We start from the raw sequence: 15,438 nt of genomic DNA, 5'->3' as shown, positions 1-15,438 counted from the left end.
GGGGGGGGGGGATTAGTGTGCTGAAGCACAGAAGGGAGGAGGAGGGGACGGGATTTAGAGGAGGGAGGGACAAGCTTGTCTCATTTTGTTTGAAAATACTTTGAACGTCAACAAGAAGTACTGTCACCCAACATTGCTTAGAGCACATTTAATGATAAGGGCACTGGCAGGAGTTACCTAGCATGCATGTCTACCCACTCGGAGAAAACCCACACAAACCCAGGGAGAGTCCACTCAGAAAGGTCCTGCCAGGACCGGTGATCCAGTACTCAGCGGTGCCTACTGACTGTGAGGCAGCAGTGCCAACCATTGAGTCACTGTGCTGTCCCACAACCTTTAAAAAAAGAACAATGTAACCAGGAACTACTATTAAAACATTACCAGTTAACTTTAATGGCACGGATGAATAGTTACTTCCCTGTGCTAAAAAAAAACAACTAATGTTTGTAATGTTTTAACATATCTTTTAATGGTGCCTGATGACAATAACAGAAACAGATAAGCTTAATTGGCCTTGCTATATATGATAGAATAGGCACAAAGGATAAAACAGTTTGTACTACAGTAGATACAATTTAGTATAAAATGCAGTCGAAAACACTCAAACCGTGAATGCATGTTGTATAATAAAAAAGTAAGAAGTCCAGTATGAAATCTTAAAAGATTCCCCAACATTTCCAAAGATATACTGTACAGTATAGTGATACTATAATACTCTTATTCCCTTTCTTGCCGGTTGTCTCATCGAACTGTACAACAAAGCAAAAAGGCTAATTCTGAAATATCTTATTATTCCTTTGGGAAAAAAAAAAACATATAAAAATACATGTGACTCTGCCTCCTTGAACCATTTGATCCGTCGCTCTCAGCTAGTGTTTGACAGGACAAGAGGGAGAGTGCTCAGTGACGCTGCTTTCTGTGAAATAAAACGGCTGGGTATAGCACCATGTCATGCTTTGAGGCTGCCTGTGAGTGACTCTCCAAAGAAAACAATACTTGGTTTCATGCGCTTCTTGTTCCACTTGGCACGTGCTGCAGAACTACTGAATGCCGTACTTTGTCTCCAGCTCCTCGGCTGCCCGTCCCAAGTGCATCTTTCTCAGTTCCTCCAACAACTCCTGCAACAAGGGCGAGTGCAGCATTCTACTTCGTCCTCCTCCACCTGCACGTGACCCTCTCTCGGCCCACACTCTCAGCATCTGATAGTGAGCCTCGCGGCAGGATCGGTGATCCAACTCTGCTTGTTCGATCTCTGTATCCTTCACACCGAGAGAACGCACCAGTTGCTTTACCTGCAGCACAGGAACCAGATCCAGCACCGTGTAGATCAGGTCAGGGACTGCACAAGGGAGTCAGGAGAAGGGAGGGGGGTGTTGTGGAGAAGAGATAAGAGTTAATACAGTAGTGTTCTGTACGTGTGAGCCAAAACACACTGGACTGGTTGGTCAGCAGTATGTGCTGCTATGCCCAGTATCAAATTCACTCACTCTTGACTTCCAGGGGGACACAGTCAGGCAGATTGTAAGGCTCCTGCTCACTCACAGGACTTTGGGGAACAGCCTTGACACTCCCGTTGTCTGAAGGTTCCTCGATGTGGAACAGGGCTCGCTATGAGACAAGGGCAGATTAAATGTTTTTGACCGTAGACTTACACATCTGACAGAAAAAAAGTAACCACCGACAGGTTTGTGTACCTCGCATGAGTCCACAGAGACGTCAGATGGTTGACAGTACGGTTTCAGCAACTTCTTTTTGATAGACCGTTTTGTAACAATGTAGGTGATGAGAACAAACAGCCCCAGCAAAATCACAGCCATAACTGCAACTCCAGCAATTATGAGATATCCATTTCCAGTCTCGGGTACTTCATAAGAATCCAAAGGGACACATAGAGAACAAAATATAAGTTAAAAAAGCAATGTTTTTCAACATTTTAATTATTTTGCTATAAAACCTAACAAAGACCCCACATCAAAAAACACAACAGCTGAATACCTAACCAACTCAGAAAATTGTTTTAATCACAGCTTTGATGCTAAGCGGGAATATACAGGGTTTCTGCTGGGTTCACAAAGTTAAATTCCAGACTTCCAAGACTTTAAAATCTCTTAAATTATACAATTTTACAAACTTTCGTGATACTATACTTGCAAGAAAGTATGACTGAAAACCAGAAAACTCAAATTAACACAACCCAGATAAATGCCAGCAGATGGATGGATGGTGACCAATAAAAAATGATTAACTAAATTTTGTTTATTTAACTTTTTGCTAAGATTTTGGCTATCATAATATTATTAGCTTCATAGCTACTGTGGCTAGATAAGGAGTTGCTACAGGTCTGATGGTGCCGTCTGAAACTCCCCAAAAAAGAATGAACAGCTTTGTGTAAAGCCAATGTACTGTTGCAACATTCCCACTTTTATTTTTATCTATTTTATTAAGTCAATGCATTTACACACAAATAGCTTGATATATATATATAGCTTATATTTGTAATTTGGCCAAAACAGGAGATGTTTCATAAACATATTTAATATTTTATTGATCAATATAAATTTGAGACTAAAATTACACATCATAGGTAGACCACGGAATAATACCAGATCTTAATTCATGGAGTATTAACTCTTTCATGTACACTATATGGCCTGATGACCCTATCCCTGTCACAAGTGCTCACCTGTTGTAGTCCGAATAGGAGGTGATAACTCAGTGGTACAACTGTGGAGCAAAGAGAGAGTGTTTCACAAATTGAAGTGGAACTAACACATCTTAAGAGGAATGATTAACACAAAGGCCTTTTTAACTTCAGCAAACAAACAACTGCATGTTAACACTTGAATATGGTTTCACAGTTAATACTACACAGGAAAATGGTACTAATAGAAAGAAAGATAACGCTTAATTTCTCTTCATCTGTCACAGTAACTACTAATGGCTACCCTAAGGATTATGGGCTCTAGGTTCCTCTGGGCTCCCCTTCTTTTTCCTCTTGTATCTGTCCACCTAGTCCACAATTCACTCAACACATAACTCCACACATTCCTCACTGAAATTAAGATTTTCTTGGGCTCTACCCTGATAAGAGCTAATTGGATGCCCCATGTATATTGTTAACTAATAATTCCCCTTTTAAATGCCTACACAAGCAGTTTTGTTTTGTCTAACCAAGAAGACCTTGGCCAAATGTAACTTCTTCACAACACTGTTTAAGTTTGTGTAGTTTATATTAAAGATGTTCCACTTCCGGGATTGCTTTGTTGCCGTGACACGTTTCAGCCAGATGTCTGTTATCGTCCGTTTTGTTTGTGTTGGAATTTTGAACTCCAGTTGATTTATGACGACTATGGTTAACTGCTCTTCAGATCTCTGCAGGGTAAATCAAGACCGCTTGCTAGACTATCTGTCTAATCTGATTTTTCTGTTGCACGACTAAAACAACTTTTGAACAAACACTCCACTAAAACAAGTTCCTTACGAGGCTATTTTTGCAGTAGCACCTTGCTTTTCCTGGTGCTTAGCACCACCCATGATGACTGTGATTGATTTAAAAAAATGGCAATATACCAGAGCACATTTTTCTTCCATCCCAGAATGCTTTGTGGGTTACCCAGAACGTTCTCTATAGCGCTGTTGAGGAAGGTCTGGCAAAGCAACACTAATGTTAGTATAGATTTCAACCGCTGTTTCAAATCAACAACAATCTTTAAGACCCAATTTATCAAAAAGATAGATATAATGATTGTTTTCATCTAGATATTTTAGGGGTCCTCTAACAGTAAACCACTAGATTTAGCAAATGGCCACTTGTTTAGTAAATGTTAAAATGTCAGCAACCCAGTTTTAGTGTCTTGTAACTTCTCTCTTTTGTTGCCAACAAATGGAAAGATTTAACAAGGTCGGAAGTGTGCTGTAAGTTTCAATTCAACAAACCAACTTCCCCATTAACATCTTTAAATTAAAACAGTGCCAAAAAGCAGGATGGGATGAATGTGTGTACCAAAATCTCATATCCATTAGTATACTCACTTCTTGCAGGGCACACACTTGCCCTTGACTCTGTTGAAGCCCTCTTCACATTCACAAACGGTGTTTTTCTCTGGTGTACCTGTGCACAAGAACATGAGCCACAGAATTAATAAAGAAAAAGATTTTACATAGACATAACTGGGTGTAAGTAAAGTTCACAACATTGCCAGATCTTAAGACTTACATGGCTGTGTTTTCTTTTCCTCCTGTCCACACTCTAAACATTTCCGACACTCGTATGTTTCTGAGTCAATGATAGACTTGTAAGAACCGATCTTACATCTACAAATCGTGTTTTTGTCTGATTGACAATTTGATACCAATTCGTCTTGCCTTCCTGCTGCCAAAAAAGTTTAAAAAGAAGAAACAGTAAGCAAACAGGACCATAACCTGATACAACACTGACAAATCGAAGAAGGGAAACTGTTTTTTTTGGTTTTTGTTTTTTTAAAAGGTAATGTTGCTCCACCTTTGCAGCGTCTGCAACTTCTGCAATTGCGGGAATGGTTCAGCTCGTCTGTGTATTGGTCATCAGGACATTTTGTGCAGTTACTTCTCTGACCCCGAGCATGACACTCTTCTAGAAGCTTAAAACCTGGAAAACATGAACATCACATGTAAACACAGTTATCACTTTGCGGAATGGATTTATTCGAAGAAGAAAAAGTCAACCTGTGGGATATATCCACGAATAAGAATGCTAGTGTGAATCATTTGCAGTGTGCAGGAGACCATATTGTACCTGGAGCGCATTTGTTGCAACAAATTCCTTTTTCACTGAGATAGTCACCATGTGGACACATCTGCTCCTCTGAAGGTTGTAACAATGTCAGAGTAGGGATGAACATGCACTGTAACATAGAATATACAATAAATGCAACAAAACAAGACAGTTTTTCATGAATTCATGCAATTTCAAAGTATTTAATGTATCACTTAAATTATTTCTCACCATAAGGAGCAGTAGTGTGCTAAAAGGGTTTTTTATGTCCCATCTTCTTCTATGCCCAGCTCCCTCCATATCTTACAGGTTTAGCTCAATCCATTGGAGGCCACCTGCAAGGAAAACAATGTTTAAACACGTCAAACAGCCATGGTAATAGTGATATAAATTAAAGGCATCGTGCAATCTATTACACCAGTCCATCTTTTGCTAAATGATGAACAGACAATAAGCTCTGGGACCACACACTACTAATGAATGCCTTAAATGTATAATAAAATTGAAATAAATGTTAATGCTACCACAAAACGCTGAACAAACAATCATGGGCCTATGATAATACTTTCATCTAGCACCACCAACAGGCCACAGTTTCTTGTAACCCCAGCCCGTTTCAGAAAGAGAGGTAACTTAACCTCAGAGTCAGTCACTCTGGTAACCGAGTCTGTGAACCCAACCTGGTCGGGAGCAGGTTTTCCTCAATAAACCTGGAGTTTCTCTCAGTCTCCTCCCACTGACACAGCGCCCTCTCATTACTCATTTATTCATTCTGTCTTTATCCAGCGCATTTTAGCACAGTGTTGCCATCTGCATGAATACAAAAACGTGTTGGTTTATTAACTATGTTAGTCAGATTATAAGACTTTTTTTCATGAATATGGCATGTCCTTTTGTCAACAATCCCATTGATGAAAACGCTTTATTACTGTACTTCAAAGAGAGCTAAACCTACGTCCCATCCTTGCAGATTCTTTGTGTCGCTTTATGTTTGTGCAAATGATAGATTTCTTTACAACATTGGTGAGTTAGTAGACCCACTGATTAGCCAAGCATTGTCAGAAGCGTGTGCACAAGCCAGTGAGAGCCAAATAATGTGAATAAATATTAAATTAATTCACTATATTAGAGCTTACACATTGACTGGAGCAGCAATTTTCTCCCACGCGAATTCTCGCTATTTTGCTATTTAAAATATATGTTCAAACTTGCTGTATGCGCACATGAGTAGTTTCAGTTCCAGAGGGGTCAAGTTTGCAGACCGATTAGTTTGTGGTTGTTGCCATGGTGAATCGTAGTATCATGGCTCCATTCATGCTGCCTTTTTATTCTGGTGGTGCATGTTCTTAACTCTGAGTCAGCCTACTCTGAGTTGATTGATCCAACTCAAATCAGCTATTCTGGAACCGAAAACTTAGAGTTTCCCATGTTAGGGTTAATCAACTCAGAGTTCAGGGTTAGACTCAGAATTTGTTAAACTTCCTTTCTGAAACGGACCCCTGGTCATGGCAGGCTACCAATTCCCTACAATTCACAAGACAAATGGCCAACACTGGCGTGTTTACAGAAATGTTGATTAATGTGCATTGTCCAAATCAAATAAATAAATCTACTTTGACATAACATGCATTCATGATCAGAGTGTTGCTGAATGCTATTTGTACAAGACTAATGTACTGTATCTTATTCAGAAAACCCTGTTGGGGGGGGGGGCAAAAATTAACTGCTGGGCTCCAATATTGGCCCCGTAACACCACAGCCCTCCCATTCTTCACTTCCTCAAGTTTTAAATTTAAAAAAGTCAGCTACAGCTGAGTCCGACAAAATGAGCCTTAGATGTCCTAAAATGACCAGAGTAGAGGTTAAAATCCTCGTGGCCTTTTCTCAGACGTTGACCCAGGTCATATTTTAGAAGAACAGCAAAGTTTTCTCAATACATTTCCATAAATCAATGTTTTCTGGTGAGTAAATAAAGCCTTTTGTGCATAATTTAATTTGTTTAAAAATGTAATCTATTCAAACAGCTTTAAATAACTCACAACCCTTGGCCTGATCACCTTAAAGGGTTAATTCACCCAAATTACAAGTGGTATCCAACCTGTCGATAGCTTTAGATTTAGCTGTTGTTGTTGTTTTGGTTGCGGCCCACACAACAAAAAGGAAGTCAATGGACTTTAACTTGAGGTGTTGATAATTAATCAGGGTTATCCATACACTTTGCAATGGGCCACTTTCTGATAAAGTGAAAATGAAAACAGTTGTCAGATCTGTGGATTAATTTGAGTTATATTATATTGGGGAGGGCAAAGTTTCAGAGGTGGTTTTTTAACACATAAGCAGACAACACAAAACTATCTGCAAGATCATCTAGAGGTAAGCAAGAAAATGTTGAACTGTTCAAAGCCACTGTATTTTACTTTTTTTTGCTAAATATCATATCAGCCTTAGACGAGATGTAACGAATTGACATTAAAAGCAAATTTTTTTGCTTATTTTTTCAATGACTGGGGTCCTTTAAGGTTGTCTCTAAATGGATTCTCCTCTGCCACAAAAACCCTTCCGTAAGTAATTGAAGGGGATTTAACACACATTAAAGAAAAATGTATTTTAAATTATTATATTTAATGGAATATGTAGCTTGATAAGAAATAAACAATGAATTGGTCTAGAGCCAATTTAAAAAACGACTTTGGATATTTCTTCGTCACTTGTTTGTCTTGTTTTGCAGTTTCGCCCTCACTTCCTTGTTGCACTGAAACGCTAAGATTTAACTTGGAAGTTTAACTTTAAAAAACCTTAAACTCAACCTGACGACTTACGTGTTTACAGAAAACGTTGAGGTATTTAAGAACTAAATCAATATTTTATAGTTTTTCTTTCTTGTCTCATGGTTTCGGTTTACGCCCACCACAGCCTCAAGTCTGATATGAATCTCCCCTTCCCACAGACTCACATGCAGAGCGATATAACCGTCACTTACCTGAGCAACCACTGTCACACCGAGAGATACCTCTTTTCTCTTTTACTTCAGGTCCATATATCGACATAAATGTAGATTTAGTTCAATAAAACTATGTATTTTTTCTTTTGCCGAAGGTTGATCGACTGGGCGAATGCCGCTTTCGGCTGCGCACCAATGTAGGCGGACTAAACGGGAAATAGCTGAGTCACGAGACCATTTCAAGGAATTGTGAGTGAGGCAGAACTGGCAAGAAAAAGCCGATCTGCAGGAAAAAAAACAGCAAAACCTGTAGGTTGTAATGTACACAGGCGAGTCTTCAGGATAATCACTGTCAGAATAAAAGAAAATATAGAAGACAGACACTGGTGCATGGCTCCCGCACACATCCATCACAACATTACACTAACTGCCTTGAAGTGAGTTAAGAGAATGTTCAACCGGTGGAATAAATACATTAATTAATAATAGGTTCAGTGCTATTGTGAAAAGAAAAAAACATTTTGTAATTTTGTAATTATTTAATTAATTTAGAAAAACTGAAGTAACTTAACTAACTCTTTCATATGTTTTTTACTTCATCTTAATACCATGAAAAATTGAGGGAGCTGGTAAGAATTTGCCATTGAAATGTACTACTGAATCTTAATTTCATCGAAATGTTTTTCTTTTTAGGTGGATGGATGGATGGTAAAAAATCTGAAATAAAATATAGAAAAATGTTCAATAGAAAATATGTAAAATATATTTTTTTAAATTAAATGAAAAGAAAATACAGTGTGTGTGTGTCTGGATGGAGGCTGGAGGCTGGGAACTGTGGCCTTGACCAACTGCCACTTTGCTTGTTTGAAAGCCATGATGTCTCTCTCTCATTGGCGGACCAAATTCTCTGGGCGGGCAAAGCAGAGAAAGGGGAGGTTACATTGCCCCTTATGATCTCATAAGGAGCAATATTTCAGATCGGGCCATCTGAGCTTTCACATTATTAAAGGCAGAGCAGGATATCCAGGGCTCGGTTCGCATCTTTAAAAAAGTGACATTTTCATGCCATGGGACCTTTAATGCACTGTAATTACGGCACCATAATTATACTATAGGCTGGTAGTTAATTCAGCTTGCCATCAGACTCACGTGAGTTTGCTGGTATGAAAGAGCTCAGTCAGCAGAGCAAGACATATGCTTCCTCTAAAAACCCACATCCTTCCTTTTTCACTGAGCAAAAAAAGTGTCTTCAGGTCTTTACTCTTCTTTCTCTTCTCTCTCTCTCTCTCTCTCTCTCTTTCTACATAGTTTCATGCAGAAAAATTGTCAAATTTGTACAGCAGATTTTCGATAAAGACATGTAAAGTCTTTTTTTATGTACATGTGCAAGTAATCACAATGGTGAGATTCATACAGCCTGTGGGGAGAGATTTGTGTGTGCATGTAGTTTCAAGCCAAGCAAAAACTAAATTTTGTTTATCATCCGTTTACTTCCACACAACAACCTCAACATGTTACTGGCAAGTTCTAATCATACTAATTCTTTCGGTCAAGCAGCCTAATAACGAAACCCCAAGATAAAGATAACCAGGTTTGCTCTAAGTCAGTTCAGAATAATTTTAATGCTCAGTCATCTCTCTTCCAGTCATACCTGTACTCTTTTTGAGTAGTGCCGAGAGCCACACTGGGGCCACAGAGGCAGTCCCTTTATGATACTGCCTTGTCAACCTTAACCCCGTTTCACAGTTGACACAAGGTCACGTGGTGTGGCCTGGTTTTTGTGAAAAAATAATGAAGATGGTGAGAAGAGCACATGACATCTAACTGGTGAATGTGCCAAAATGATGTGTCTAACCCAGTTTAAGATGAGGATGTTTCTGAAGTGGAGACTGTTTGAATGAAAACAGAGACACTGACAGTGAATGCAAATACGTGTTTGGAGAAAGCTCTTCACACAAATGCAGATTAGCTGGTCTTCCCTTATCAAGTGATAACACAAAAAGTTCTCACACTTACAAAGTTTTTTCTGTAATAGAAGGGATTTCCCAAAGACTCATTACTCTGTTTGTTAACTGCAGCATTTTACTGTCATCTGGACAATTTAAACCCCAGTGGATAGATAATCACCTAAACTAGCACATACAGAAAGTATTGGACACAAGAGATGCAGTTAGGAGTAATTCAAACATATGTGACTTGTCACAACATCTGAAGGTAGATATATCAGATCAGTCACACAGTAATGTCTTGATATTTGAATTTCCACATGCATAAAATAAGATAACCAATATCACTTTTGGTATTGTTCATTGTATTGCTCACTCCTGTGTGTCACAAGATTGCAAAGCAACTCATCAGAATAATGCCATTATTTGGAACTGTATCTCCTTAACATGAATGACCTTGTCATTTAAGTTTGAGAAAAAAAGGAACAGGCGGATGTAAGAAAGAGAAATTGTTTTTTTCAGCAAAAAGATTGATTTTGGGTGAAACGAGAGAGATGGTTCCTGTGGAAAAAAGTGGAGGCTGAAGGAGCGTATGTTTTTGTGCACAGAGCCATGGGGGTCGCAGCAAAAGACAGGATAAGAGTATATAGGGCATAGAGATTTCATCAACATCGTCAAAATGTACGGCTTTCATAATGAGTCATCACTGACATTTTATGAATAATCCCCAGACACACTTCTGGTCCCCTGTTCATTTGCACACTCAAAGGGTCCCAGGTTACACCTTGTCTCACCATCACATCTACGGTAAGTAAAATCTGATAGCAAGACGTTTTCAGCCGTAGCTGTCAGCCAAACCTGTGATATAGAGATGGAAAGGTGTTTGTGTTTATACAAGACTTATATTGTCTATCATTACTATTCTATATTGTGTAGCTTCATTGCCAAGTCTGTGTCTATTATTATGACTTCTGTAAATGCTATAACAAGCGCATAACAGAGATGCATGTTCTGTAAGTGTGTGTAAGTGTTATTATATATGATCCGTACCGTATATATGATCAAATATATCATTGTTTTCCCACAACCTTGTCTTTCTGCTCAACCTTCTCTTCTTCCCAGATGCAGCCACTCTGTTTTATTGCTTTTACTTTACTGGTCAGTCTCTCTTGCCTCTCTGCTGTGCTTTCCATAAACTGCAATGAAAGAAAATATAACTGGCCAGTGGAACGACCCTACTTATGCTGTGACAAATGTCCACCAGGTACAATGACTTCTTTGTTTTAATAGGTTCATATCTTTGATACTAATAGGTTAAAATATATAATATACTGTTTTTATTCCAGGCAAACATATGGTTCGGCGTTCATACACAATTTGTGAAATTGAGTGTCAATCTTGCACAAGGGACCTGTTCAATGAAAAGTACAACGTAGAACTGACCTGCGATTTTTGTGAAAACTGCGATAAACGTAAGTAATTTTCTACAGCTTTTGTCTGGTTGTGTTAAGTTTGTGTGAGACCTGAACTGTGTGAAGATCCTACTTTTAGATGTACAACAGAAACCATACTCTAAAGCCACTGCTCACAGAGACTCAATAATAATAGAATAATAATGGTGTAAAAGGGTGAATTATTGCTCATACAGGAGATTTGATAATGTATCATAACCCAGGTGCATGTTTAATGTGGTTTTTAGACTGTATCATTATTGGCTATACAAGTTGAAGAAGAATGCAAGACATCTTAAAACTGACACAGAAACACAGAGCAGTAGATGCCATGTGGAATAAACATTACTATAGGAATACTATCTGTCATCCCCCTCATCAGTGCTACATTGTGGTTCCCTGTTTATTTTGTGTGTGTGTCATGTCTTTTGAGCATGACATGATGAGCGAGTCATAATTTCTCTGGAGTTGTGGTCAGTCCAGTTACAGCATAGGTTTTGTGCTGTAACTGTGCTTTTAGCTGTTACTCAACTCTGTCTGTAAATAAGGATTTCAGAGAAGTTCAAACCATATAGAGACCTAAGGTCACATTTGCAAGGTGATTTCCCATTCTGTTTCATGGTGGGAGACAGTCAGAGAGAGATTAAAAAGGCGGGGCGATTGGGGGGTCTGAGAACCCCTCCACAAACTAGCTCAGAAGATTTTTAGGGTGGGATTCTGCAACAGTATCTACACCAGCATCTGTAGCACAGCCCACCATTTGTGGTAAAGACAGGAGGTTCAAAAAGTGTAGACCATCGTCATGTCGGTGGAAAAAAAAAAGAAAAACACAAAAAGGTGGTAAATATCGGAAAGAGCAGCAGACACTAAAATGTCATATTCTATGTTATTACTCAGGTCTGTGCCATGCTACAGGTGAGGAAAACAGCCTGTTGTGCTTATTTTTAAATGTCACTATGGAAAACACAGAAGGGAGAGAAAGTATGTGATTCTCAGTCTGAATATTTACTTTTATGTGTGCCCCAAGATGCTCTCATTACATATCGTAATCAAAGGGTTAACATAGTTTGATCTATCTAATGTTACAGTGCAGCTGTAAACAAACCTTTTACAATCTGACATTACACTGGGGGTATGAAGACGGGTGATCAAAATGTCAAAACACCTTTAATCCTACACATGCAGGGGCTTTATATTAATTACCGGCTATGGAAATTAAATCAGGTGGAAATGATTCAACCCACTCAAAAAAACTCACTGCTCCTGCAATACTACAGTATTAATAATTTTTGGTTTTACGTTGGTCTCAATCAGGGTGTTAACGCTATGCAAGGATTAAGATGTGCAAACAGAGTTTGAAAAGAGGCACGTATTTTCAACTTTGGTACTAATATTGTTGTGCAGTAAAACAATTTCAGTTTTCAAACACAAGTTACTGTGTGGACCTATTTATGACATTGACATTCATGTCATTGTTTCACGTCAGTGCCATTGCATTTTTTATAAACTGTGTTGTACTGGTTTTATAAAAAACCATGTTATTTATTGACTATGGCTCCATGGGACTCATAATAGTTAGAGTTGGTAGTTTTTTCTTTGTTAATTTGTGAATCTATGTTAAAGTATGAACGTTAACGCATTCTGTACAAAAGTAAAACGTTTCATCAAAGTGAAATACTGCTTTCACTGGGAAATAACAGTTGTAATGTGTCTATCTCTAAAGAATATATATATCAAAAGTGGTAATATAACCGCCATGTGACATAAAACCAGAATCTTTACCTGCTGTGCTGCTTGTGAGTCATTTCTCAGTTTCTGATTTATGTCATGTTTTACAGGCAACCTGTGTTCGTCAGACACTAACAGAATTATGATTAAACTCCATCTTTTAATGATTGTTGTTTTTTTGTTTTGTTTTTACAGCAAACATGGAATACAGCTCACACTGTAATGCCACTCATAACGCTGTGTGCAGATGTAAAGCTGGTTACAGATGCAAAGACCAATCCTGCAAACAGTGTGTGCCCACTGTGCCGATACTACCTTTCACCACCAAATCTACACTCCCCCCATCCACTACAGGTACCTGAGAAATGGCTGTAGCATTTATTTTGAAAGCTAGTAAATAATAAGTGTAACCATTTTTCCAATCTCTTCAAATGCACATGAATGCAGCATTGTTGCATAGTTTTTTTTATCAAGCTGCAAATTCAACCTAATTTTCATACAGACGTTGTGAGAAGCACAAACTCTAAATATATGAAAACATGAAAAAATAATTTATGAGTTGCTCAGTAAAATTCTACATATAATGTGGAAAACACAGAGATGGTTCAGCATCTCTCACACTGCAAACAAAATTACTAATGGGTGTGGGGCAGGCATAATCACATGATGTCAGAGTGTACAGGTTGAACCAATCACGACCATGGTAGCTCAACACACTGCAAATGACGAAAACATATTAAAATAGACACAATACATGCACATGAAGACACATCTTCACCAATTTTGATGACACACAAAAACACAGAATCTTACCACCAACCAAACCAAAAGGCTAGAAGTGCAGTCAGAATCACAGCTGCTTTTATGCCGACAATGGTCAATCAGGGTGTGCAAATGCATGCAGGATGCACTGTTGAAAAGTTTTAGTTTTAGTTACATGCATGCATGCAGACACCATGGTGTGATGTTGCTGTTCTTTGGATATATGTTGGTTTGAAAAGGTCATCTATCACAAACAGATTCACTCACTCGATTATTTGTGTTTCTTCCCCTTAGACAATGAGTGCATTGTGCTAATAATGCCTCTCTTCACTCTTGTTTCCAAATTTAAGGTGAAAATGTCAGGGTTGTGTTTACAGTTTGTTTTTCTGCCCCAATTAAGGCAATCAAATGTATCAATACTTCATTAAGGGACTGTAGATTCAGCTGTCATAGGTACTATGCAGATTGTGTAATCAATTCAGTCATTTTTGCACTATATAATATTTTGATCAATCTGTTTCATCATTTGGCACTAAAGCAGATCCATAAAAAAGGGGATCTATGTTCTTTTAAGGCACTCAGATTACTTAGCTACGCCCCTGTTTATGACTGCTTTAAAGAAGTTCACCAGAACTGGAACCATTGCATCATGTTGTACTGTAGCAATAGAAATAAAATGGAATAGTCTAGATAGTCTGACATGTTCTGACTTTAGATAGCAACTGTTTGTTTATTCTGCAGTATCCATGGAGTAAGGTCACACACAAAAGGTGACTCTAATTAATCATAAATCCTGTTGAGTGGTTCTGAATGTAGACTTACTGATTAGTGTTAAAAAATAAGAGACCTCAGAGTGATCTCACTGAATAATCTGTATCATAAACAGTTCAGTATTTTCAACTATTTCATGTGCCTGCACTGAGCTGATACGTTTTTTTCTTTTCCCCTCAAGCCCTGAAACCTCGAGCCTACCACACAGGTGAGCTCTTTCTTCAGTGAATGTTGATTTAAAACTTTCAAAAATTTAAAAATAATGTCTCTCTTCCACATTCTTACAGATACAGTGTGGTTCCTGGTGATAATTGCCCTCCTGTGTGCAGGAATTGCTCTTGTTGTTGTAACAAAAATCAAGCCTTTTCTGCACTGGATCAAAGCCAAGCACAGTTAGTAGATCATTATGATTATGGAGCAGATAACCAATATATTAACACAGAAAGTTCACTGAGCATAGTAGTCTTATCATTTTATAATGTACAAGAATTTATGTTTTTTTATCATCTAAAGTGATTATGTATTTCAATCTTATTACTAAAACAACTCCTCAAATTCTGTTGTCGCTCAGGTTACCTTTTGGCTAAAGAAGCTGTCCTAGTACTACCAGTCTCCGAGGACGAAGAAGTATCCAAGCCTGTCCAGGAAGTGCGAGGTAAATGTGACGTATGAGTTCAAGAGTCTGAACTTGGATAAGCAAGAATTTGAGGGAAACATTTCTCTTTGCTTGGACATTAATGACAAATGGGGGCCCATGCTGACGAATGGAACAGCAGAAAACGTTTTTTCCAAGACTGATCCTGTTTTCTGGAAGGAATCATGAGTGTTTGACATTTGTGAAGTTTGGATGACAAAAGTGTTTAAAAGCAGAGAAAAAGAATCAGAAAAACACTGAAAATACAGAGTGAGACACACTGTTATGCATGAGTATGTTTCTAAACGGTGGTATGTACTATGGTACAAATCTTTCACATCTTTTATAGGTGTATATATAAATAGATTTTATTCAGATTCTACATATCAAATGTGAATGTTTTTAATTTACATACAGTACATTTCTACATAGTTTTCTTTTTTTAAATGTTT

General features: G+C 38.2%; 2 protein-coding genes across 4 annotated transcripts; one reads left to right on the top strand and one right to left on the bottom strand.

The window, feature by feature from the left end:
- Positions 1-346: 346 nt before the first annotated feature.
- Positions 347-7,973, bottom strand: tnfrsf1a (tumor necrosis factor receptor superfamily, member 1a). 2 transcript variants are annotated; one of them, XM_034874279.1, is made up of 10 exons: positions 7,734-7,973; positions 4,985-5,088; positions 4,775-4,883; positions 4,502-4,627; positions 4,217-4,372; positions 4,033-4,111; positions 2,684-2,724; positions 1,695-1,864; positions 1,488-1,608; positions 347-1,339 (listed from the first exon to the last, which is right to left on the bottom strand). In XM_034874279.1, exons 2-10 carry the CDS (start codon positions 5,051-5,053, stop codon positions 1,041-1,043), a joined length of 1,170 nt encoding a protein of 389 aa, XP_034730170.1. In that variant the 5' UTR covers positions 5,054-5,088; positions 7,734-7,973; the 3' UTR covers positions 347-1,040. The 2 variants fall into 2 exon arrangements, with proteins under 2 accessions (XP_034730170.1, XP_034730171.1); XM_034874280.1 differs by having other exon boundaries at positions 4,217-4,369.
- Positions 7,974-8,844: 871 nt separating this feature from the next.
- Positions 8,845-15,389, top strand: cd27 (CD27 molecule). 2 transcript variants are annotated; one of them, XM_034874350.1, is made up of 7 exons: positions 8,845-10,447; positions 10,763-10,904; positions 10,987-11,112; positions 13,015-13,173; positions 14,534-14,560; positions 14,640-14,744; positions 14,924-15,388. In XM_034874350.1, exons 2-7 carry the CDS (start codon positions 10,763-10,765, stop codon positions 15,022-15,024), a joined length of 660 nt encoding a protein of 219 aa, XP_034730241.1. In that variant the 5' UTR covers positions 8,845-10,447; the 3' UTR covers positions 15,025-15,388. The 2 variants fall into 2 exon arrangements, with proteins under 2 accessions (XP_034730241.1, XP_034730242.1); XM_034874351.1 differs by lacking the exon at positions 8,845-10,447 and having other exon boundaries at positions 10,553-10,904; positions 14,682-14,744; positions 14,924-15,389.
- Positions 15,390-15,438: the final 49 nt, after the last annotated feature.

This window comes from Etheostoma cragini, chromosome 6 (genome assembly GCF_013103735.1).
Source record: "Etheostoma cragini isolate CJK2018 chromosome 6, CSU_Ecrag_1.0, whole genome shotgun sequence".
NCBI classification, from domain to species: domain Eukaryota; kingdom Metazoa; phylum Chordata; class Actinopteri; order Perciformes; family Percidae; genus Etheostoma; species Etheostoma cragini.
The sequence above is the reverse complement of the archived record's forward strand: the minus strand, read 5'-3'. Positions and strand labels throughout refer to the sequence as shown.